The sequence below is a fragment of the Apodemus sylvaticus genome, chromosome 11, assembly GCF_947179515.1.
Source record: "Apodemus sylvaticus chromosome 11, mApoSyl1.1, whole genome shotgun sequence".
Lineage (NCBI taxonomy): Eukaryota > Metazoa > Chordata > Mammalia > Rodentia > Muridae > Apodemus > Apodemus sylvaticus.
This window is the reverse complement of record NC_067482.1, coordinates 4,615,814-4,639,146: the sequence shown is the minus strand read 5'-3', so window position 1 is coordinate 4,639,146 and position 23,333 is coordinate 4,615,814. Positions and strand designations below refer to the sequence as shown.

The 23,333-nt window shown below is 41.1% G+C and overlaps 2 protein-coding genes across 4 annotated transcripts in view; both read right to left on the bottom strand.

Annotated features, from left to right (window-relative positions):
* Positions 1-23,333, bottom strand: part of LOC127696625 (guanylate-binding protein 6-like) — a 76,876-nt gene that overhangs the window by 4,660 nt on the left and 48,883 nt on the right. Inside the window, exons 1-7 of one of the 3 annotated variants that reach the window (XM_052199465.1) lie at positions 18,709-18,807; positions 18,021-18,188; positions 12,379-12,586; positions 10,694-10,821; positions 3,532-3,641; positions 3,152-3,348; positions 693-938 (exon numbers count right to left, since the gene is read on the bottom strand). In XM_052199465.1, coding sequence (XP_052055425.1) covers positions 693-938; positions 3,152-3,348; positions 3,532-3,641; positions 10,694-10,821; positions 12,379-12,562 — 865 coding nt within the window. In that variant the 5' untranslated portion in view covers positions 12,563-12,586; positions 18,021-18,188; positions 18,709-18,807. Of the gene's footprint in view, positions 1-692; positions 939-3,151; positions 3,349-3,531; positions 3,642-10,693; positions 10,822-12,378; positions 12,587-18,020; positions 18,189-18,708; positions 18,825-23,333 lie in introns of those variants that run through there. The other 2 variants (XM_052199463.1, XM_052199464.1) reach the window with 2 other exon arrangements.
* LOC127696630 (guanylate-binding protein 6-like) overlaps positions 1-23,333 on the bottom strand; it is a 208,950-nt gene that overhangs the window by 170,315 nt on the left and 15,302 nt on the right. The window lies entirely within an intron of this gene.

Below are 23,333 nucleotides of genomic sequence, written 5' to 3'. Positions count from 1 at the left end.
CACACACACATACATACACGCACGCACACTTGCACACATGCACACACACAATCTCCTTCAGCAAGCTTTTCTTTTTCCTGTTGGCACTTTCTTTTGTTTTCTAGTTTAGAATGTTTAAAAAAATCGTATCTGTCTTCACCTAATAAATTCAACTGTCCATGAAAACATAATTTTACATTTAAAACTTTGAAGGAAAGCAAATACATAAACTAACAAGGAAAGGCATATCTTATTATTTCTGTGGCTAATTCTAAAAAGTATAGGTTTGTTTAATACTAGTATTTATATTGGAAATATTTCAATTTCCAAATAACATTTCATATTGTCATTCCAAAATGTAATATACAAGACATCACCTTTGAAAATACAAGATATCAGCTTTAGTGATTTAAAAATTATTTCTGTAACAGATTAAGTACCTTTTCTCTGGTGTTTTACTATCAGTTGAGAATTTTATACAGGTATGTTGCAACTGTAGAAACTAATGATGTAGTCTGCATTTTTAAAGAAGAATTTCTAATCTACAGTTGTAAAATATATACATTTTAGAGTAGGGATACATGAATACTAACATTTTATATGTAATTTTTAAAAACATACATGCTAAGAACCTCAACATATACCAGTCTTTACAGAAGTGTGATTTAGAAACAAAAACAAAAACCAACCAAACAAACAAACCAAAAACTCACGATTCCCAGTGACTTTAATTCCTTCTCTGAGGGTCTTGATCTTGGCATAAGTGAAGATGTAAGAAACAAAAGCCTTTGTTCCTTCCCTAAACTTAGGATCCAGTTGGTCTTCTGAGATAGTGTCAAGTTTTTGTAAGAGTTCTTTGTCATTCGTTGGCCAGTCAAAGACAAAACATTTCCGCTTAGGAAAGAAACATCTGATGCATTCCCTGGACAAATTGGAAGCTTGGATTCTGGGACGGTCGCCTAGTGTCAGAGCAAACACAAAACAACAGGAGTCAGCACAGAGGACAGTGAAGGAGGCCCTGGTCTATGTGAAATGTTCTGCACTATGGACTCTCCCATAGCATCAACACTTCTTTGCATGTCAAAAGTATAGCAAGTTTGTACTTGGTGAAGTCTGATGAAATATTTCAGGAGTCATTTGACTTCAGTGAAGAAGCATATGGCTGAAACCCACAGATCTGAACATGATGTCAAGCATACTGTAGCTGTGTATCCTGTTGACTGAATGACAAGAGTCTAAAGGTGATTTCTGGCCTAGTCACTCCTTGTAGAAAAATAGTTGTGGGACCAAAAACCAGAGGCACGAATAAAGGGTAATGAATTATTAAAAACAGCAACATTAGCAAACCTAAGATCAATTCCATGGTTACTAAGGAAAACTACTTTAAGGCTAACAGAACTCATTTTTGTAAAAGTCAAATATACATTCATAGAAAGTAAAAGTAAGGACGGAAGGGGGGCTATGGACACAGGTAGGGTACATAAGTCTCATGAGTAACATTAAGATAGAACTTCATGAAACTGTGCATGTATGTGTTGTATATGTGTGTGTTGTGTATGTATGTCTGCTTGTGTGTGGGTGCATGTGGAAACAGTACTCTCCAGTCACTCTCCACCTTACTGATGAAGGGTCTCTCAAGTGAAGTTGAACTTTCCACTGCTGCCAGTCTTGCTACCCAGCATGCTCCAGGGCTTTCCTGTGTCCTTGGCCTATACACTGGATTGAAGGTAGACTATCATACCAACCCAGCTATGAAGTAATTCTGAAGATCTCACCTCTAGTCCTCACACGTCTGTGACACTGCTTTAAGTAGGGAGTCACCTCCTGACCCATATATTGTGGATTTTTCCTGAATCAATTTTAGCTGTTCACAAAAGTTAGCAATGTGAGGTGATAGATGTATCATCTGCTCCACTGAGTAACTGCTGCCTTAGTGCCTACATGTGTTCTATAGTATCTTACAAAGCTCAAGTTCAACAAGGAAGTGTTTTGTCAAAATTGTATACAGTGCTGTTAACACTTTTGATCAAAAATTATAAGAGGATCTCTAGGAGTTTGAGACTGCCATGGTCTACATAGGGTATTCCAAGCTAGCAGAATCTATAATGTGATACCTTGTCTTCCAGAGACCAAAGAAAGAGAGAGGGAGGAAGGAAGACAAAAGGGGAGGAGGGAGAGAGCAAAGAAGGAAGGTAGGGAAGGCTAGTAGGTTATGGCACACATCTTTAATCCGGATACACAGGAGGCAGAGGCAGGAGATATGCTGTGAGCTCCAAGCCAGCCCATCTGGTCTACACAGCAATAACCAACCAGCTAGGGATACCCGTGACAACTTGTTTACAATTAAACAATAGTTGAAGATCATATGTAAATTGTAAGACTGCATACTCCTGAAATACCCCAAGATGAATGAGTGTGCTGGTTTCATGGGCTGCCCTCTCCTTACTACATGTCCAGTGTGAAGAGAAAGCAGACAGAAAATGAGATCAGTGAGCGTTTCAGAACTGGTGAAACTCACAAGGCTCCATCAGCTTCACACTTGGCTGACAGTGCCAATGCAAATGGTTTCCAGACCATGAATATAACTGACCCCGACACTGTAGCATGAATAAAAATGGATAGCTATGACAGTCAAATAGACAGGGAAAACTATGATGACTATGGAGAAGGCATAACCTGAGAAGACACATCTATAGCTGCTGGTTTTGCAGACAACATAATCAAACCAGCATTTAAAATCCTATGTTCCTCCAAAAGGAGAATGATACATAACTCCATGAAATATTTTTTAAGATGGGCTACATACAATATATTCATGAATAAAAATTAGGCAGTCAATGGTTTTTTAATGGAAGGCAGACACAAAAACAACAATACAAACATATGGACTTTGGTAAGTTATGTGCATTGACTCTAGATGCTAAAGTACAAAATGAAAAGAATGTTGCCTTGAATAACTTTGCTGTGCTCTAGGATCTATTCTTCCCAAATGAAATTAAACTTCCCAGACATTATCAGTCAATGACCTATCAGCAGTTCTGCAGACCTCCATCCCTTTGGGAATTCAGAAGGACTCCACAGAGAATGGGAGCCACACAGCAGATGAAACTCCTCCCCAGCCTCCCCATGCAAGCACGCCCTCCCCAGCCATCCCACCCCAGTCTTCATGTACCTGGGATCAGCTTCAGGGCATTCTCCAGGTACCCATCACTTGTGATTTCTTCCCCATTTAACTTCAGCTCCAGTGTAAAATCCCGAACAGCCCAGACAAAGTCTGGAAAGAAACTCACAAACTCTGTGGAATTCTTTATTCCATCAGGATTTGGGGAAGACTTTGCTCTGATCAGCTCAGTGAGTTCTGTGACATAACTGGCATTTGGCTAAGGAATAGAGACTTCACACACACACTCAGGATTATTTTGCTAAAATAAATCATTCTGAACACTCAGCTCTACCCCAACAAATGCCATATAGTGACAGGGCAGGGCAGGGACTCCATATTCATTCCAGAGCACTCAGTGACACATGGTGGCTCAGTTCCCGGAAGGATACCTCAGCTGCTCCAGGGCCTGGTGGTTGATGGTGTGCATGCTGTTGTAGACAAAGGTGCTACTCAGTAGCACACCAAGGGCGAAGATCCAGGAGTCATTCTTAGGATCACCCTGGAAGATACATGAAGGCAAAGGGCTGAAGAGAGCACTCCTCAGAAGGGATATGGGATGGTCTTGTAGCCTTGTTACTCTGGGGGCCAAAGCAGGAGGAGCAAAAGCCCTTTACCTGTCTAAAGAAAGAATTTAAGCCTGAGAAACTTGGTAGAATCTATATTACCCTGCACAGAACAATAACTACAAGTTGAGCAAGGACTTCAATGTAAGATCAGGCATGACGCAAGATATTTCCTATCATTCACATTGAGGCAGTGAGAGGCCAGTGATTGGAGGGGAGAGAGAAGCAAGAGCTAAGAGAAGGAGGGGCTGAGGAGAAAGGAGATTGGGAGCTGCTCGAGGGAGCGGAAGAGGAGACCTGTAGATCCAGACGGTGTCAGATGTGCTTCTGGTGTGCTGAGAAGTTAGAAATATTGGTATAAAACTTGATCATTGTAAATTAGCATTATGTAATTGGGAGTTTCATATACATAAATATATTTGATTAATTATTCAAGTTTTAAGAGTCATGCTTTGCCAGATACTTGGAAAAAGTGGGTGCTGGGCAGGAGAGAGAGACCTGCCAGGACATGGAGTAGAGGCCTGGTGGGGCAGTACTATATTTTAATCTTTTCCCACTACATAGGCACCCTAAATTTCATTGGCGAGAGGGCAGGGGAGAATAATCTTAAACTCATTTGCACCGAAAGACTTTCTTGACAGTATTCAGATCTGTTATCACACAGACTCTAAGAACAACAATTTATAGATAGTGCTTTGTGAATAGGAAATGAATACAACTGTTCAAGACCTGGAAATGAAAATAGAAGTAGTAAAGGAAACACAAACTGAAGGAAATCTGTAGATGGAAAACCCAGGGAAGAGAACAGGAACAGATGAAAACATCACCAACAGACTACAAGAGATTGAAGAGGGAATCTCATGTATAGAAAATACAATAGAAGAAATATTGTATTTGTATTGATATACTGACGGGACAGATGGTTTTAGTGCAGAATTCAAACAAAATTTCAAAGATGAGCTAATACCAACACTCCTCAAACTATTCCACAAAATGAAAACAGAAAGAAAATTGCCAAACTCATTCTAAAGGTCACCATCACCCTGATACCTAATCCACACAAAGACTCAACAAAGTAAGAATTTCAGACCAATTTCCCTTAGTAAAGTTGATGGGGAAATAATCAATAAAATACATGCAAACCTAATCCAAGAACACATCAAAAATATTATCCAGCATGATCAAATAGGCTTCATCCCAGAGATGCAGGGATGGTTCAACATACAAAAATCAATCAAGGTGATATATCATATAAACATACTGAAAGAAAAAACCTATCACCACATCATTAGATGCTGAAATAGCTTTTGACAAAATCTAACATCACTTCAAGATAAAAGTCTTGAAGATATCAGGGGTACAAGGCCCATACCAAAACACAATATAAATAATATGCAACAAGACAATAGACAACATCAAATTAAATGGAGACAAACTTAAAGCAATTCTACCAAGGAACAAGACAAGGCTCTTCACTCTCTCCATATCTATTAAATATAGAGCCTGTAGTTCTACCTAAACCAATAAGAAAACTAAATGAGATCAAGGGGATACAAATTGAAAAGGAAGATGTCAAAATACTGTTATTTGTAGATGATATAGCAGTACATGTAAGGGGCCCAAAAAATCCCACTAGGGAATGTAAACGGATGATAAACACTTTCCGTGAAGTGAATGGGAGCAAGGTTAACCACAGTAAATCAGTAGCCCTCTTTTACAAATGACAGCCTGAGAAAATAAATAGGAAAACACTACCTTTCACAATATCCTTTCATAATACAAAATATCTTGGTGTGACTCTAACAAAGCAAGTGAAAGACATGTATGACAAAAATGTTAAGTCTTTGAAGAAAAAAACTGAGGAAAGTATCAGAAGATGGAAAGATTTCCCATGCTCATGGTTTGGTAAGACTTAACGTAGTGAAAATGGCCATCTTACCAAAAGCAATCTACAGATTCACTGAAGTTCCCATCAAAATTACAACACTGTTCTTTCCAAACCTTTAAATGATTCTCAAATTCATATGAAAAATAAAAAACCCAAGATAGCAAAAACAGTTCTGTTGAATCAAATAACTTATGGAAGTATCACCACTCCTGATTTCTACTTGTACTACAGAGAAATAGTATTAAACCCCGTGTGATATTGCCATAAAAACAGTCAGACTGATCAGTAGAATAGAATCAAAGACAAAGAAATAAATCCACACACCTACAGACACTTGGTCTTATACAAGGAAACCAAAACCATACAATGGAAAAAAATAAAGCATCTTCAACAAATGGTGCATTAAGAAGAACACAAATAGTGCACAAAACTCATGTTCAAATGGATCAAAGACCTTAACATAAAATTGGATACACTAAATCTAAGAGAAGAGAAAGTAGGGAATATCCTTGAACAAGTTTTTCAGGAGACAATTTTCTAAACAAAATACCAACAGCTCAGGCACTAAGACCAACAATCAATAAATGTGATCTCATGAAACTCAAAGCTTCTGTAAGGCAAAGGGTACAAAATGGCAACCTACAGAATAGGAAAAAAGCTTTACAAGCCATACATCTGACAGAAGGATAATGTATCAAATATATAAAGAACTCAAGAAATTCAACATGAACAAACCAAATAACCTAATTTGAAAATGGAGTACAGACTGAAATAATGAATTCTCAACAGAGGAATCTCTAATGGCCAATAAGCAATTAAAGAAATGGTCAATGTCCATAGTCATAAAGAAAGGTAAATCAAAATGACTCTGAGATTCCATCTTATACCTTTCAGAATGGCTAAGATAAAAAATTCAAGGGACAGTACATGCTGGTGAGGATGCGGAGCAAGGGAAACACTCCTCCATTGCCGGTGGGGGTATAAACATGCACAACCATTTTGGAAACCAATATGGGGGTTGATCAGAAAACTGGGAATAGTTCTACCTCAAGGCTCAGCTATACCACTCCACAGCATATACCCAAAAGATGCTCCACCATACCAAAACGACCTTTGTTCAACTATGTTCATAGCAGATTTATTCATAATAGTCAGAGACTGGAAACCACCAACATGTTCCTCAAACAAAGAATGGATAAAGAAAATATGGTTTGTTTACACAATGGAATATTACTCAGCTATTAATAACAAGGGTATAATGAAATTGAAGTCAAATGGACAGAACATAAAAATGTTGGTGTCCATGGAGTCATCTCAGAAACCAGCATGAACATTGGTCTCAATCAGACAGGGATAGTTTATTAAGCATATAGCCCAGGAGGACTGATCAACCAAGGTATTATTCCAGATATGCAAACTGAACCATGGCCCCAAGTTAGAGTCCTACAGTACTTTTTAAGACCAAGGCCTAAGAGCATCTGTGCCCAAGTTATTCCACTAATTAGGATTTAGTAACAGGGTAATTTCCTTAGAATAGATCATTGGAGCCTGGTGCAAAATGGAGGACTTCTTTTACCAGCAGGGTTTCCCCTTCTCTGACCTTGTCTGGTGATCCCTACTCCCCACACCCTCTACCTGAGGGAGGCTGAGTAGTCCTAAGAAGACCTACTAAATTTCTCCCCCAAACTCCTATCAGAACCCACCCAGCAAGCACCTTGGGTTCCTGAAATGCATCTCCATGCAAATGGGGTACTCAAAGAACTTTAAACCCTAACCAATGATTTTCATTTGCCCTAAAAACTCCTTCCCACTCTCCAAGGTCCATATATACGCCTGGTTCATCTTGACTAAAGTGTATGCTTTCAAGCCCATCCCCAACTCCAAATAAAGGTATGTGTTCAAGCTGAAATTGCCTAAGAGGTATTTGATCCAAAATCATCAGAGAAGGCCTTCACCCAAAAGAGCTGTAACACCAAGATCCTTGGAGAACTTTACACCCCCTCACTCCCAGTTAGACCAGAGTCCTGCAGAACCCAACCAATTCTGGACTCCCCTTGATTTTTCCAGTCCAGTGTGCAGATCTGGACATCATGAGGAGGAGAAGGAATTGGAGGATGTAGAACCACAGCTGGTGCCCTAGAACACACACCACATTTAACAAAATTAAGCTTTACCAAGTACAGCAACACACATCATGATTTAAAAATAAATTAGTAATAAATAATAAAATAAATCAGGCTCTAGTAATCAGAACAGCATGGTTTAAATGAAAACCTTTTTCAAAGTGCTATTAACAGATAATACAAGAGGAGCAAATGGAGATTGCAGTGGACACTGTCTGTCTTGGATTATCATGGTGACTCCCATTCACTTATACAATTAACATGTATCAATGAGTATTTTTAAAGTATGATAACAACAAAAACAAGGTTATACACTAATGGGACAGAATAGGAGGCCCCAGTGTAGACCCATGAGTTACCTGTCAACTGATCTTGGCCAGGGTTGTCAAGTACACACAAAGCAGGAAGACACTGTCTTCAACAACAAATGCTGGGGAAAGGGCATCCACATGCAGAAAGCGAAATTAGATCCTATGCACACTATACCCAAGTCAGCAAAAATAGAGATAAAATAAAAGATGTGAAACTAAGTACAGCAACTCCAGCCGTGTGTAGATGGAAGGCAGTGAGAACAGCATCCAACAGAACAGCTGCAGCTCTCAACAGCAGAGACCTGGACTCATCATGACATAGATGTGGATAAAGAAAACATAGCAAACATGTGCAATGCACTCTGAAACAGACAGGAAGGAAGAAAGGAAGGAAGGAAGGAAGAAAGGAAGGAAGGAAGGAAGGAAGGAAGGGAGGGAGGGAGGGAGGGAGGGAGGGAGGGAAGGAGGGAGGGAGGGAGGGGAAAAGAGGGAGGGAGAGGGAGGGGGAAAGAGGGAGGGAGAGAGAGAGGGAGAGAGGGAGAGAGAAGGAGGAAGAGAGAGAAATGAAAAGGAATGGAGATAGAAATGCAAGATGGGAAGGAAAGAAGGAAAATGACAGAGACAGGAAGGAAGAAGAGAAGGAAGGACAGACAGGAAGGAAGGAAGGAAGGAAAGAAGGAAAGAAGGAAAGAAGGAAAGAAGGAAAGAAGGAAAGAAGGAAAGAAGGAAAGAAGGAAAAGACAGACAGGAAGAAAGGAAGGAAATAAAAACAGACAAGAAGGAAGGACAGACAGACAAGAAAGAATGGAAGGAAGGAAGGAAAAAGGGAAGGAAAGAATCGTGTGGTAGAAATGTGTGAATGAGTATAGCATGCATCTAGGAAAACAGAATGACCGAGGACAGAAAGACAAACACCACAAGATCCAACTCACATGTGAATCTTAAAAAGTTGAATAGAAATAACACAGTGCTGGTTACTAATGTCCCGAGAAGGGCGGCACTTCAGAAGATATGGGACAAAAATCTATAACATTTCAGTTACATAATAAATTTAACAAAAAGCATGAAAAACTAAAAAGAAAAATTGGGTTCCCAGTTATTAATATGGAAAATAACATTGTTAGCTATGACACAAAAAGTACTGGAAATAAAACCAAAATTAGACAAGTAGGGCAGAACCTTACTAAAAAGCTTCTTGCTGGAAACCAAAATAACCAATCAAAAGTACAAAACAGAATGGGAGAGCAATGTTTGCAAACCACATGTCTGCCAGGGGACATTCAAAACATATAAAGCTAGCATGCAACCCAACAGCAAAACAAATCCAATACTCCCAATAAATATGAGAAAGAACTTGAACATATGTTTCTGAAATGAAAGCACTGAGTGGTTGTTAAGTTTGTGAACAGACAGTGAACAGCATTGGCCCTCAGAGAAGTGGGGTCAGACTGAGATGAGGCATCTTCACCATCTAAGGGCGGCTGCCACTAAAAGGATAACAGATAACAAGTTTTGATGAAGGTTGTTTAAAAACAGATTCTGCGTGCTATTGGACAGACACATGAATTATAACAAAACACTCTGGGATGAGTTACGAAATTTCCTAAAATAATAAAAGTAAAAGTCTACATGATCTGGAGGTCCTATTTCTATGTATAACCAATGGTTAATCTTCATTGTTGACTTGATGGAATTTAACATAAATCTCTGGGCATTTCTGTGAGTGGTTATCTAGATGACGTAGCACGGGGAGACCTATCCTAAAGATGAGTGGTGCTGTTCCATTGGCTGCGTCTCAAGCTGAGGGGAAAGGAGGAAGAGAACTGAACACATATTTTGTTCCTCTGCTTCACAGTTGTGGAGGAGATGTGACCAAATGCCTCATGTTCCTGCTGGTTGCCTTGAAGGGCTGTGGTAGAATTTCTTAATAAGCATCACCTGTCAATAAAAAAGCCTACAGCCAATGAGCTGAGGCAGGAAATAGGAGGTGGGACATCCAGCAGTGAGAGAGAGATTCTGGGGAATAGTCAAGGGATTTGCCTGGAAATCTGAGGAGGAAATGAACATTTACCAGTCACTTAGCTGAACTCAAGTTAGAATAAGGGGAGATTCGTCCCAGAATGCTGAGGAGACAGATGGAGACAAGCAGAGGTAAGACCACCCATGTAGCTGATGCAGGTTATAATAAGGATAATAAATTAAGAGCAACTTGGAGAACAAGCTTCAGCTTGTGACGCAAGCATTTATTAATAAATAATTAGTCTCAGACTTGTTATTTCTGGGAATTAAGTGGCCAGGAAAAAAAGAAAACTTGGATTATTATATATAGGCTCTATCTCTAGAATACAACTCAAGCCCTTTCTCCTGTAGATTGTTGTTGTTGTTTCTTGGAAGGAAGAATCTTTATTTTGTTCACTAAAATCTAACTACTATGCCTAGAACCCAGGAATTTTAACTGTTGAATAAATGTCTATCAAACTATCAAATCATTTGCCCAAATGGGAAGAAATAAAATCCTGTTTTGCCTATTAGGATACACCTAACCTTCTCAGAGTGAAGTCTAAACAGAGCACTCTTTATCTCAGCTGTTGCAGTTCAGTGAGAATTCACAGATAGCATAGTTAGATGACAAGGGGTCAGAAGGGCTAGCCTGAGCCTCATCCTACCTTTTCCACATCCCCCAGGCCTTCGGTGTCCAGGAGGACCAGGGTGTGCTCTGGCTTGGTGGGTTGTGGCACACACCACATCCAGATGCCCTTGGTCTGAGACTGCACAGTGGAGCCCAGAGGGAAGCCTGAAGGGAAGAGAAGAGGATTACAGTCAGGATGTGAATGTCTTGCTCAGGTAGCCTTGTGTGCTAAACCCTCAGTGCCCAGCTGCCAGCATTACTGTGAGGGATTCTGAAGACCTTGGGAGTTGAACCCTAGTGGAGGATGCAGGTAACTAGAGTTGGGTTTTGAAGGTTATAACTCGGCCTCCAGTCCCTTCCTCTGTCTCTGCCTCCCTCTTCCCCGCAGCCGGTCCCAAGATCAATGAACTGAGAACTGTGGAGTTAAATCTAAGTCAAGATAACTTCTTCCTCATTAAGGTTTCTTCTAGGGTGTTTTGGTCATAGCCTCGGATAAGTACAGAGAGGGGCTATGCTGGTTAAGAGCTGATGTAAGCTGCGGAATGGACGGAGTGTTGTGAGTCCCTCAGCAAACCAGAAATGGTGCCCATCTCCCCTCAGAAGGTCTTCTCTTATAGGTCATCCATTTCAAGCTCTAGGGAACATTTAATACAAGAACAAACCCACACAAGGGCTCCAGATGGAAACAAAGAGGCATCCACAAGGTAGAAAACATGGTGCTCTCTGGAACGCGGCACTGAGAGCATTTGGAGCAACCGTGGTTGTGCACACTTGCAACCACTATAGGCAGGAGACATACACGGGAGGATTGCCAGTTTGAGAGCCACTAGGACCCCGTAGTCAACCAACAAGACAGTCTCAAAAAAACAAACAATACAAAAAACAGTAACAAAACACAAAAGAAAATAAAACACACACATAAACAAACAAACAACAACAACCACAAAGGTATTTTTTTGCAAAATGGTGGGGAAATGGCATGGGCTCCAAGACAGAGACACATGAAAAAAAGAAAATGAAAAACGAAATAGTTAAGATACTTTTTAAAATCACAATGATTAAAGTCAGAACTGTGCAGATATGAAAGGATATAACATTCTCTTTAAATTTTATCAAGGCTTATTTATTTCTAAATAAACAATTCTTAGATTCACATATTTCATTTTATGAATATGAGAATTCTGCCTGCATGGATGTAAGCACACTGTGCACATGCCTGGTGCCCACTGAAGCCAAAATACGAGCATCAGATCCTCTCAGGCTTGAGTTACTACAAAATTTCACTCACCATGTGGGTGTGCAGACCAAAACCTTGCCTGCATGACCAACCAGAACTCTTACCCACTGGACCGTCTCTCTAGCTTTACCTATCAGAGATTTTTAAAGTTTTAAGTATTCGAAGTCTTTTCTATCCTGATAGAAATATATCGAGAAAAGAGAACCTGCTATATGAGACAGGGGAATGAGGCACAAGGATTCCATTGTTTAGGGCATCACAAAAGGCCCCATCTTGAGCACTCATGGGAGACTTTCCTTAACAGAATGGAAGGGAAGAGCACAGGAAAGATTACTGGAAAGCAGTAATTAAGGGGTGCAATTTAGCGTGAGAGAGCATCTTTGCTGAAAGGAGTTTCATTGTCCTTTGTCATAATTGGGAATAAGAATAAAGGAAATGTGACAGAGACAGTCAAACCTTCGGCTGGTTCCCAGCTTGCAACTCACCTTGATTCTGTCCTGCCAAACAGTTCATCAAATAGGACTTCCCTGTACGGTACAATCCAACAATAGCCACGACCACCACTGGCTGAGAAATCCTGTCCAGAATCTCTATGGCTTTCGGGTTCACTGTCAGCTGTTCATTGTGGTTTTCCACAAGACAAATGGGAGCCGTTTGTGGTTGGGTCATTGCAACCTGCCAACCTAGGCGAATCTACAAAAGGAGAAAGAGTGTGAAGTCATTCTCTGCTTCACAGACACCCAACAGCTCAGTGGCTAGAACTGGTCGGTCACCTTTCTAGGTTTCCTGTTGGCAGTGTGTAGCCTCATCTGGCAGGGTATAACCTCGTAGCTACAGTATAGAGGGCCTCCTTCTCTTCATTATTCTTCAAAGTTCTAAAGAAGCTTTGCTAACACATGGGCTGCTCTCATGTATAAAGTTTTAATTCAATGAAATAAATGTCATATACTTACCTTAATCAAGGTCACTACATGCTCTATGCTAAGGCTTGTGATGAACATCTTTAGTATATGACCTTGAAAAATCTGGAAGTACTTATATGTTACAAATTATTGCACCCATGCTGCAAATGAGAAAAGAAAGTTTACAAAGCCATAACAACCCACCAAAATGGCAGACTAGTGGTCTCTAAGCCCTTGGTATCTCCATGAATAGATTTTAAAATGGGTCAGTGCCCTGAGCAGACCTTGGCCACAAACTCCGCAGCCAGTCCCACAACACCCAGAGGAAGCTCCACTTCCAGCATTCAAACACACCCAGGATCACAGGATCAGAGGTGAAGAGGACACAACATCGGTCCCAGCACTGGGAGTTACTGAGACCAGTGGGAAGCAGGCAGGCAGGAACTCCACCAGACCAGTGGCATGGATTCCTTCCTGTCTGGGACGGTGCCCTGAGGAGACCTTGGCACAAATTCCACAGCCAGTCACACAACATCCAGAAGAAGCCCCACTCCCAGGTGCTCTAACATGCCCAGAATCAAAGGATCCCAGGATCCCAGGAGCTTGGTCACACCAGGATCTCACAGTTCTAGATTCCCAGGAGCTCAGATACACCTTGGATCTCAGGATCACAGGATCACAGGATCACAGGATCACAGAAACTGAGTGGAGTTCTGACACCACCAGGATCACAGGAAGGACAGGGTCCAGTCAGAGAGAGTGAGGGCAGGAAGCACTAGAGATAACCAGATGGCAGGAGGCAAGCATAAGAACATAAGCAATAAAAACCTAGGTTATATAGCATCATCAGAACCCAATTCTCCCACCATAGCAAGTCATGGATACACCATCACACCGGAAAAGCAGGATTCATACCTAATATCACTTCTCATGATGATGATGATAGAGGACTTTAAGAAGGACATAAATAACTCCCTTAAAGAAATACAGGAGAACACAGGTATACATCTAGAAGCCCTTAAAGAGGGATTTACACAAAAATCCCTTTAAGAATTACAAGAAAACACAATCAAACAGATGAAGGAAATGAGCAAAACTATCCAAGATCTAAAATTGGATCTAGTAACAATAAAGAAATCACAAAGGGTTACAACCCGGGTGTTAGAAAACCTATGAAAGTGATCAGGAGTCATAGAGGCAAGTATCACCAACAGAATACAAGAGATAGAGGAGAGAATCTCAGGAGCAGAAGATACCATAGAAAACAATGACCCACTGTCAAAGAAAAAGCAAAAAGCAAAAATCTCCTAACCCAAAACATCCATGAAATCCAGGACATAATGAGAAGTCCAAACCTAAGGATTAGAGGTATAGAAGAGAGTGAAGATTCCCAAGTGAAAGGACCAGTAAATATCTTCAACAAAATTATAGAAGAAAACTTCCCTAACCTAAAGAAAGAGATGCCCATGAACATACAAGAAGCCTACAAAACTCCAAATAGGCTGGACCAGAACAGAAATTCCTCCCATCACATAACAATTAAAACACCAAATGCACTAGACAAAGATAGAATTTTAAAAGCAGTAAGGGAAAATAGTCAAGTAACATATAGAGAACCTATCAGAATTACACCAGACTTCTCACCAGAGACTATGAAAGCTAGATCCTGGGCAGATGTCATACAGACCCTAAGAGAACACAAATGCCAGCCCAGGCTACTATAACCAATAAGACTCTCAATTACCATAGACAGAGAAACAAGATATTCCATGACAAAATCAAATTTACACAATATCTTTCCCCAAATCCAACCCTACAAAGAATAATAGATGGAAAACACCAACACAAGGAGGGAAACTACACCCTAGAAAAAGCAAGAAAGTAATCTTTCAACAAACCCACACAAACATAATTCCACCTCTAACAACAAAAATAACAGGAAGTAACAATAACTTTTCCTTAACATCTCTTAATGTTACCAACTGTCAGGAGCCATAATGGGACAAGCTAATATACTAGCAGGTGATCATCCTGAAATGGCCTGCTTCAGATTATTATATATTCTGTGACAGGTGAGCCCTCATTCAGCAAGGCTGTGAGGGAATAATTTTAGGAAATATTCCTGCTATTAATATGCTTTTCCTGTTATGGTTAAACATATATAATAATCAATAAGCAATAGCACACTCCTTTGGAGCAGATCTCTGCAGATACACGAAGATGTACTATCTTATAGTGATGCTATGCAGACAAAGAGATGACGTAAGTTTTAATGATAATCCTATAAGAATTCCTAAAATTACGTATGTGATTATTAAGCTCTTTTATAACGGGACTGCTACTAGATCCTTTTCTGATAATCAAAATTGCAATGAGAACACTGCCAGTCTCCCAAGTATCTCACGTTATTTGCTCTTAGATGGCAACCAGACTTTCTCCTACTCAGAGCACATTCCAAGAGGTTGTAACACAATTGACCAAAGGTCATAAAAAGGGAACTATCAATTTGTTATAAGTGCTATGACAGAAGATAAAATATTCCCTGGGCTTATCTATACAAAACTTCACTTATAAGTTAGCTATGGTTTTAAACTGTCTATGAACCTGTAAAGAAGGCAAGTGATAGATGTTTGGCTAGATGATTACTCCTAATGGATATGCATATAAACATTCTCTGTTGTAAACTTCTATTTCAATTCATGAATTGGTATTTTGTGTGAACTTGTGATGAATCTTGTAACATGTGATCATGTATTCTGAAAGATGTAGAAGTACTGAGGACAAAGAGCTGAGGAAAAAAATAGAGTAGAAATTTCCCCCTTTTCCAATTAGAGTGGAATTTTTGCCTTTCCCCTCTTAGAAGAATTTTTCCCTTTCTCCACTTAGGGTCATTCTGCTTTTCCCTCTTAGATAGCTTTTATAGGAAACTTTTAACAACTTAGTAGGAAACTCATTAACTACTTCTCTAAGTGTCCCTTTTTCCCCCTGTGAATTCTGACTATCAGGCTGAAAGTTAGAGCCCAGCAGTTCCTGCAGAGACAGTACAAAGGCAATTTACCTAATCTTTAGCAGTTTGTGGAAGGGGTACTAAAGGCCAGCAAGTGCAGTTTCTGGCCTCAGAGGATTATAGAAGACAGATCAGCTATAATAGAATAGTAGCCTAGATTTAGATAAGTAATTCTTTTTTTACTATACAGCAACCTTAAATTTTCCGTAAGACAAAATGTTACCCCAGAATATTGTAAGACAGAGTCTTGCCCCTGGCCAATGCTCTTTACCCTACACTGCCTCAAGAAGAACCGACAAGAAGACCTCCCAGCTGGGGCTGGTTCCCAGCAACCAACATATCCTAATCAAGTGAAATTCAAAAACATAAGGAATTAGAAATCTGTTGGCTGTCATCCAGTGGTCTCTCTAATTCGTTAATTGGAGAAACAGGTCCAATATTGTACAATCCATATACACTTTCTGCTTTTTGGTACGTGACAGTGTCTTGCTGTGTTCCACATAAGGATCTTGAAATCATGCTTCTCTCATCTCAGTCTCTCTATTAGTAGTACAATTTATTTGATATTTTTACACTGTACTATGGTTTTCAGAACAGATTACATATTTCAAAATTATTTATACAGCCAAAACAAACATAGACAATTAATTTGGGAGGTGGCTTGCAAGAGAACAACAAAGAGTGAGACTAAATGTTTTGCTTGATATTTATAATTATTGTATCAATTTTGAAGAAGAGGACTTTATAAGTTACTCTTTCTCTGAGATGAATGCCTTTCAAAATCATCACAGCCAATGAACCAGACTCCTTCCCTCACCTAATGTCTGTGCCACCCTCCAAGCAGAACCATTGTTCATTGAAACAGTTGATGGATGACCTCATGGACAGACCATCTTAATACACACACCATTTCTTAAATGAATGTAACCTGTTCCCTGTGGGCTGAGAACTATGACAATCACTCAAGTCAAATAGCTTTGACTGTAGCAGGAAATATGTATCCAAATAATCATGCCTTCAATTCATCCCTTGGTGCAGCAGAACTGTCAACTTTTAGCTTAGCTCCTATGGAGGTAAAATCCTTTGGTGATGTGAGGGATATTGAAGTACAGCCTTATTACAATGAACTCCAGTGTCTAAAAATTGTTCTTATTTTGGGTTTGAACCACAGTAAGAGCCAAGATTTTAAGCTCAACTAAAAACAAAACAAAGCAAGCAAACAAACAAACAAAAAGATTTTATCTATCAAAGTTCATTTAATAACATGCCCATTATTTTTATGATTAGTATAAAAATAAATATTGTGTTGAATATAATTAAAAAACTTTTAGCCAATTAAAATAAATTAAAAAATAATGTAAAATGGCTGAAAATATGTAGAAACTTTGAACAATACCCATGAATTGCATGACCGCTAATTGTGCAGCTGAATAAAAGGTGGGAATTACATGTGTATTTGTCTGACTTTTTACTGCCTACCTCTACCCACACCTGACACAGGTTCTGTCTACAGGAAGCAACACAGAGGTTAATTGCAACAGGCTAACCTGGGGCTAACCTGGTCTCAGTTTTACCTAACTTGGATTTCAAGTAGGGATAATTTCTTGATCATGAAAATAAAATCTTGACATGAGCAAATAGATAAAATCCACTTTGTAAAATTAAGAACTTTTGTGCACCAAATAATTCTATAAAGAGTGTAAAAAGACAACCCAAGAATTGGTGAAGACTACCTCTAAATCACATATGTGATAAATGGTTATTATCTTAAACAAAGTAGCTCTACAATTCATCACAGACAACGTAGCTTTAAATGGAGAAAAGTACTAGGTTGATATTTCTGCAGAGGTTTACAAATGTTCATAAGCACACAAGATAACATTCAGTATTGCTAATAACCTTGTAGAAGAGAAGTATAAAATGTAAAAAAAAAAAAAAAAAAGTATTTGAAAAAGACGCAATGTACAAACTGGGAAGTGCCAGAGTGAAAGGTGAAGTGTCTGTGTTCCCAGGACGGAGTGTCAATCAGGCTGTATGAGGGAAACATGGAAGTAAAACGAAGAAACTTTTCATTACACGGTTTCTGTTTTCCCAGGCTGGGGGACCTGGTGTAAAAGCCTATAGTCTCATGATCATGTGTCATTTGGCTCCTTACAGCTCACTGAGGCTGAGACTTGCTTTGGACTAACATACATATTATTTGAAATTGCTTGCTTACTTTTGCTGATGTTTGCAGTTGAAACACGAATGAGGTTTTTTAAGAGCTACTTGGCTTTGGTGCACAATAATTCTTCGGACCCAGTGTTGATTATAACGTGGCTTTGACAAACATCGAGGAAGTGCCAATCAAAATACAAGGCATCACTTCTACCCACCAGGACAGTTACTGCACAAAACAACAACAAATAAATGTAACCCAGGGTTCAAACAACTCAGGTGTCTATACTCTACAGCTGAGAACATAGATTATAACCTCATGGGACCCGGTTCTGGCTTCTGATAAAATGAATAGTGACATATGATCTAACAGCTCTTCTTTGAATACATACAACACACAAACAAAATTGCAAACAAGGACTTGGATGGACCTTTGAGCTGTAAAGATCATGACAGTTGTACTCACAATACCCACAGTGTGGAAACAGACCCAGTCTCCCACCAACAGATCACAAGCAGATGCTTACATTAACACAGTGTGATAGCACGCACAAATAGTATTCAGCCAGAGAAAGGAATTAAATTAACTGTTGTACACTACCTCATAGACGTCAGGCCAGCCACAGACCCTGGAGCCCAGAGAGCACATAACCTGCCTCCCTGCCCTGCCCTCAGTTGCCACTTTGAATTGGGAATCAAGCTGAGGTCCACACTAAGCTGCTTCTTGAAGAAAGGGAAAGGAAACATACCAGGTCCCCACAGCACAGGTCCACTTGCAGTTCTCTGCTGCTGCTGCTGCTGCTGCCACTGCCTCAGGCTCACCTCTGCTCTCCTCCCTCCTGCTCTCTTTGCTCTTCTTTTATGTGAGCTGACCACACCCACCCACCCCCACCAACCCCCCACCGACCCCCCCCTACACACACACACTGAAAGAAATCACAGGCTGCAGCAAAAACAAAACTGAAAGTAAAGTAAGCCAAGGCCTTGTTAACTTGGCCAAGGCTGGAGTGGGAGGTCAGAGGATGCTGCCTTCAGAAAAGCCAGTGAGATACTCTGTCTCAGCCAAGGGACCGCAGGCCTCCACTGTGGAAAGTGTATACTTTCTCTTTCCTTGGAACCGATCTGCAGCTTCCTCCCGCCCTCTTGGCACAGAAAACACACAGTAAAAACAGACACCCATCAGTGGAAATTACACAATCCGAGACTACAAGTGTGCTTCTGTCAGGAGAAATTCCTGGTACTTCCTGAGCAATGAGCTTTAATGTTTTCAATATGTGTTTTCTAAAACAGGAACCATCAGTGCTAGCATCTCTTCTGGGCTCTGCAATAGCCATGTATGCCAGACTCACTATAGAAGGGGCTGTTTGCCCCTCCTCTTTCCCTCTATCTTCCTGAGATTCTCCTCTCTCTTCCTTTCTTGCCCTCTCTCTTCTCTGTCCCTCCTCCCTCTCACACCCCCCCCCCCCCCCCGTCTCTCTCTGTCTCTCTCTCCCTTTCTCTGTCTCTACTCTCCCCTCAACTCCCCTCCCCATGTCTTAAATAAACTCTATACAATTGTGTGGCTGGGACCTAAGGAAGACAGGAGGCCTCAGCAGGGCCCACAGAGGCGCCCCTTCCACCTCACCACACCACAACTCCACCAAACATAGGGGCTTAAAAGGAGAGGATTGGTGGTTAAGGGAGTGTGGAACGGCGGCGTGGGGAAGGGGATGCCCAGGCGGGCCCTTGCCTGGGCACCTCTGCCCCCTGAGGGACCACACACACAGAAACATGGTATAGAATAGAGTTTATTCAGAGTGGGGGATGGGAGTTAGTGGGAGAGAGAGGCAGACAGAGAGAGAGAGAGAGAGAGAGAGAGAGAGAGAATTGGAGTGGAGACAGTCAATGACCACGTGGAGGGAAGGGAGAGAGCCCCAGGGGCAGAGAGGTAAGAGTATGTGGGAGAGCAGAGAGCAAAGAGGGAGAGGAGGGGCAAGTAGCCCCTCTTATAGTGGGCCAGATCTCTGGGGCGGGGCATACCTGGCTATTGCCAGGTAGGTGTGGGGTGGAGCTTAGACAAAACACTAACACATATCCCTGGCTTCTTTTTCTTTTTTATAAAACACCTCCACCGCAGTGGTACACATTAGCATGCACTCACTCATGCAAACATGTCTGCACACAGCATGCATGCAAACATGTCTGCACACAGCATGCATGCAAACATGTCTGCACACAGCATGCACACACACATGGGAACAGAGTCAGAGAGGAGGAAACTGAGAGAAGAGCAAAAGAGAGAGAGAGACTTTTAAAAAAAATAGGAAAAATACCACAGGTCTAAGTAATTTAACTGCCTTTGTACTTTAATTTTGTAATCGGTTACCTCATTGGAATCTTTGAAAAATCATTTCCTATTTTGCTGACACAAAAAACAACTGAGTTCCTAGAAATGCCTCTGTTTCAGAAGAGCTCGGTTGCTTTCAGTTTCCATCAGAATCAGGTTCCAGGAAATGCCTTTCAGGGCTGAGCTTTGTCGGGGTTGTCTCTCTGGCTGCACAGCAACCCTGCGAAGCCAGAAGTGCATTCAGTGTGGAGGGTGAGTCCTCATAGGTCAAACCCCAGACGCATGATTTCATGGCAGGTGTATGTAGGACACTCTTACAGTCTTTCCATACATCAACTGCATGTAGACAGGTTTGCTGCATGCACAAGCATGAATATATGCATGCACACATAGGCATGCATGCATATGCACACACATACACACAGTACAATGCACAGACATGCACACCCACAGATGCACATAAATGTACAAACACACACATACATGACCTGGGGTGGTGTAATAGGCCATCATGCATGTCTCTGAGTTTAGTTCCCAACACTGAAAAGAGGCTAAGGAACCTTATTTCCTTGGAATTTTCAAGTGCTGCAGTGTGCCAACACCATCAGACACCTTCTCATGCTCACCTCAGAAGTTCAGTGCTCCCTCCTTTCCACCCTCTCCTCTCCCATGCACCGTGCTCCTCACTCCTCTCCCGTGCTCCCTTCTCTTCTTCCTTACTCCTTGCCTGTGCTCCCTGTTCCTCTCCCTCACTCCTCTCCTGTGATCCCTGTTTCTCACCCTCACTGCCCTCCCGTGCTCCCTGCTCCTCACCGTCTCCTCTCCCGTACTCCCTGCTCCTCCCCTTACTCCTCTCCAGTGCTCCCTGATCCTCACTCACTCTTCTCCCATCATCCCTGCTCCTCACCCTCTCCCATGCTCCCTGCTCCTCACCCTCTCCTCTCCCGTGCTCCCTGCTCCTCACCCTCACCCTCACCCATGCTCCCAGCTCTTTACCCTCAGTCCTTCCTTGAACACCCTCCAACAGTCATGCTCAGTCTTTCTTCTCCCTCATGACCTCCAGACACTGAAACCATGGGGCTGGACACTTTCTGTTAGAGACCCTGAAGCTGATCCACCTCTCCCTCAGTGTTCACAGGTGTCTCTTCATTCTTCTGTACAAAGCCCCTCCTTATTGGTTACTGATTCCTACAAGGAAAATGTACAGAGATGTGACCAAATGGAAGAAAAACAGAAAGGAACTTTCAAAGAACCCAGTAGAAAAGTCAGTTTGACTACCTCTCATGAGAAGCAGATTCTGGTGTATTAAGACGTGGAATAGACTCTCTCTTCTTCGCCTGCCTGCCTTGTGGGACTGAGCAACTGCTAGATCCTTGGACTTCCATTCATAGCTGCTGCTGACCATTGTTGGGGAATTGGACTACAGACTGTCTCAACTTGTTCACTCACTCAAAGGCAGCTAACTGAAGTGATGATGCACAGCCTTGAGGAAACATCTACAACACTATCACAACTGTATACTTCTCCACTCCTTTCCTGGAGAAGCTCTTTTTTTTTTATTCGATATAATTTATTTACATTTCAAATGATTTCCCTTTTCTAGCCCCCCCACTCCCCGAAAGTCCCGTAAGCCCCCTTCTCTTCCCCTGTCCTCCCACCCACCCCTTCCCACTTCCCCGTTCTGGTTTTGCCGAATACTGTTTCACTGAGTCTTTCCAGAACCAGGGGCCACTCCTCCTTTCTTCTTGTACCTCATTTGATGTATGGATTATGTTTTGGGTATTCCAGTTTTCTAGGTTAATATCCACTTATTAGTGAGTACATACCATGATTCACCTTTTGAGTCTGGGTTACCTCACTTAGTATGATGTTCTCTAGCTCCATCCATTTGCCTAAGAATTTCATGAATTCATTGTTTCTAATGGCTGAATAGTACTCCATTGTGTAGATATACCACATTTTTTGCATCCACTCTTCTGTTGAGGGATACCTGGGTTCTTTCCAGCATCTGGCAATTATAAATAGGGCTGCTATGAACATAGTAGAACATGTATCCTTATTACATGGTGGGGAGTCTTCTGAGTATATGCCCAGGAGTGGTATAGCAGGATCTTCTGGAAGTGAGGTGCCCAGTTTTCGGAGGAACCGCCAGACTGATTTCCAGAGTGGTTGTACCAATTTGCAACCCCACCAGCAGTGGAGGAGTGTTCCTCTTTCTCCACACCCTCTCCAACACCTGCTGTCTCCTGAATTTTTAATCTTAGCCATTCTGACTGGTGTAAGATGAAATCTTAGGGTTGTTTTGATTTGCATTTCCCTAATGACTAATGAAGTTGAGCATTTTTTAAGATGCTTCTCCGCCATCCGAAGTTCTTCAGGTGAGAATTCTTTGTTTAACTCTATACCCCATTTTTAATAGGGTTGTTTGGTTTTCTGGAGTCTAACTTCTTGAGTTCTTTATATATATTGGATATTAGCCCTCTATCTGATGCTGGAGAAGCTCTTGATCCTATACCCACAGGACAGCTTTCTACTAAGATGGAGATGTCTGACAGTCAGCTAGGAAGAAACATCTTTCATAAATGGAGTCTCGGCTCTAGACCATCTTACAGAGGAGTCAATTAATCCTTAGATCAGTTTGTACTTATTTTTTCTTTATCCCAACTATATAATTAAAATAAGTATTATTGATACAGAGGCACCTTTTTTAAAAATTAAACATTAGACATGCAAGGAAAATAGAAAAAATGCTAATGACTGCCATGGGAAACTCCTTGAAGCTCCCACCACTCTTTGCCAAGATAGTAAATCCAATGTAATACAACTCCAGAGAAATTGTAAACATTACTGCAAAAGGCCCCAACAATTCAGGGGTGATGATCCCCAGTCTGTTACAATTTAATTCTTGGTCTGGGAAAACATACAAATACTGTAGGAAAAATTGAAATGCTGTGTAAATTGGTGGTATACACAGACCGACATTCAACTGATCTTTGATGAAAGTACTAAGAGGACACATTAGAAAAATATCCTTTCCGTAAATGCTGC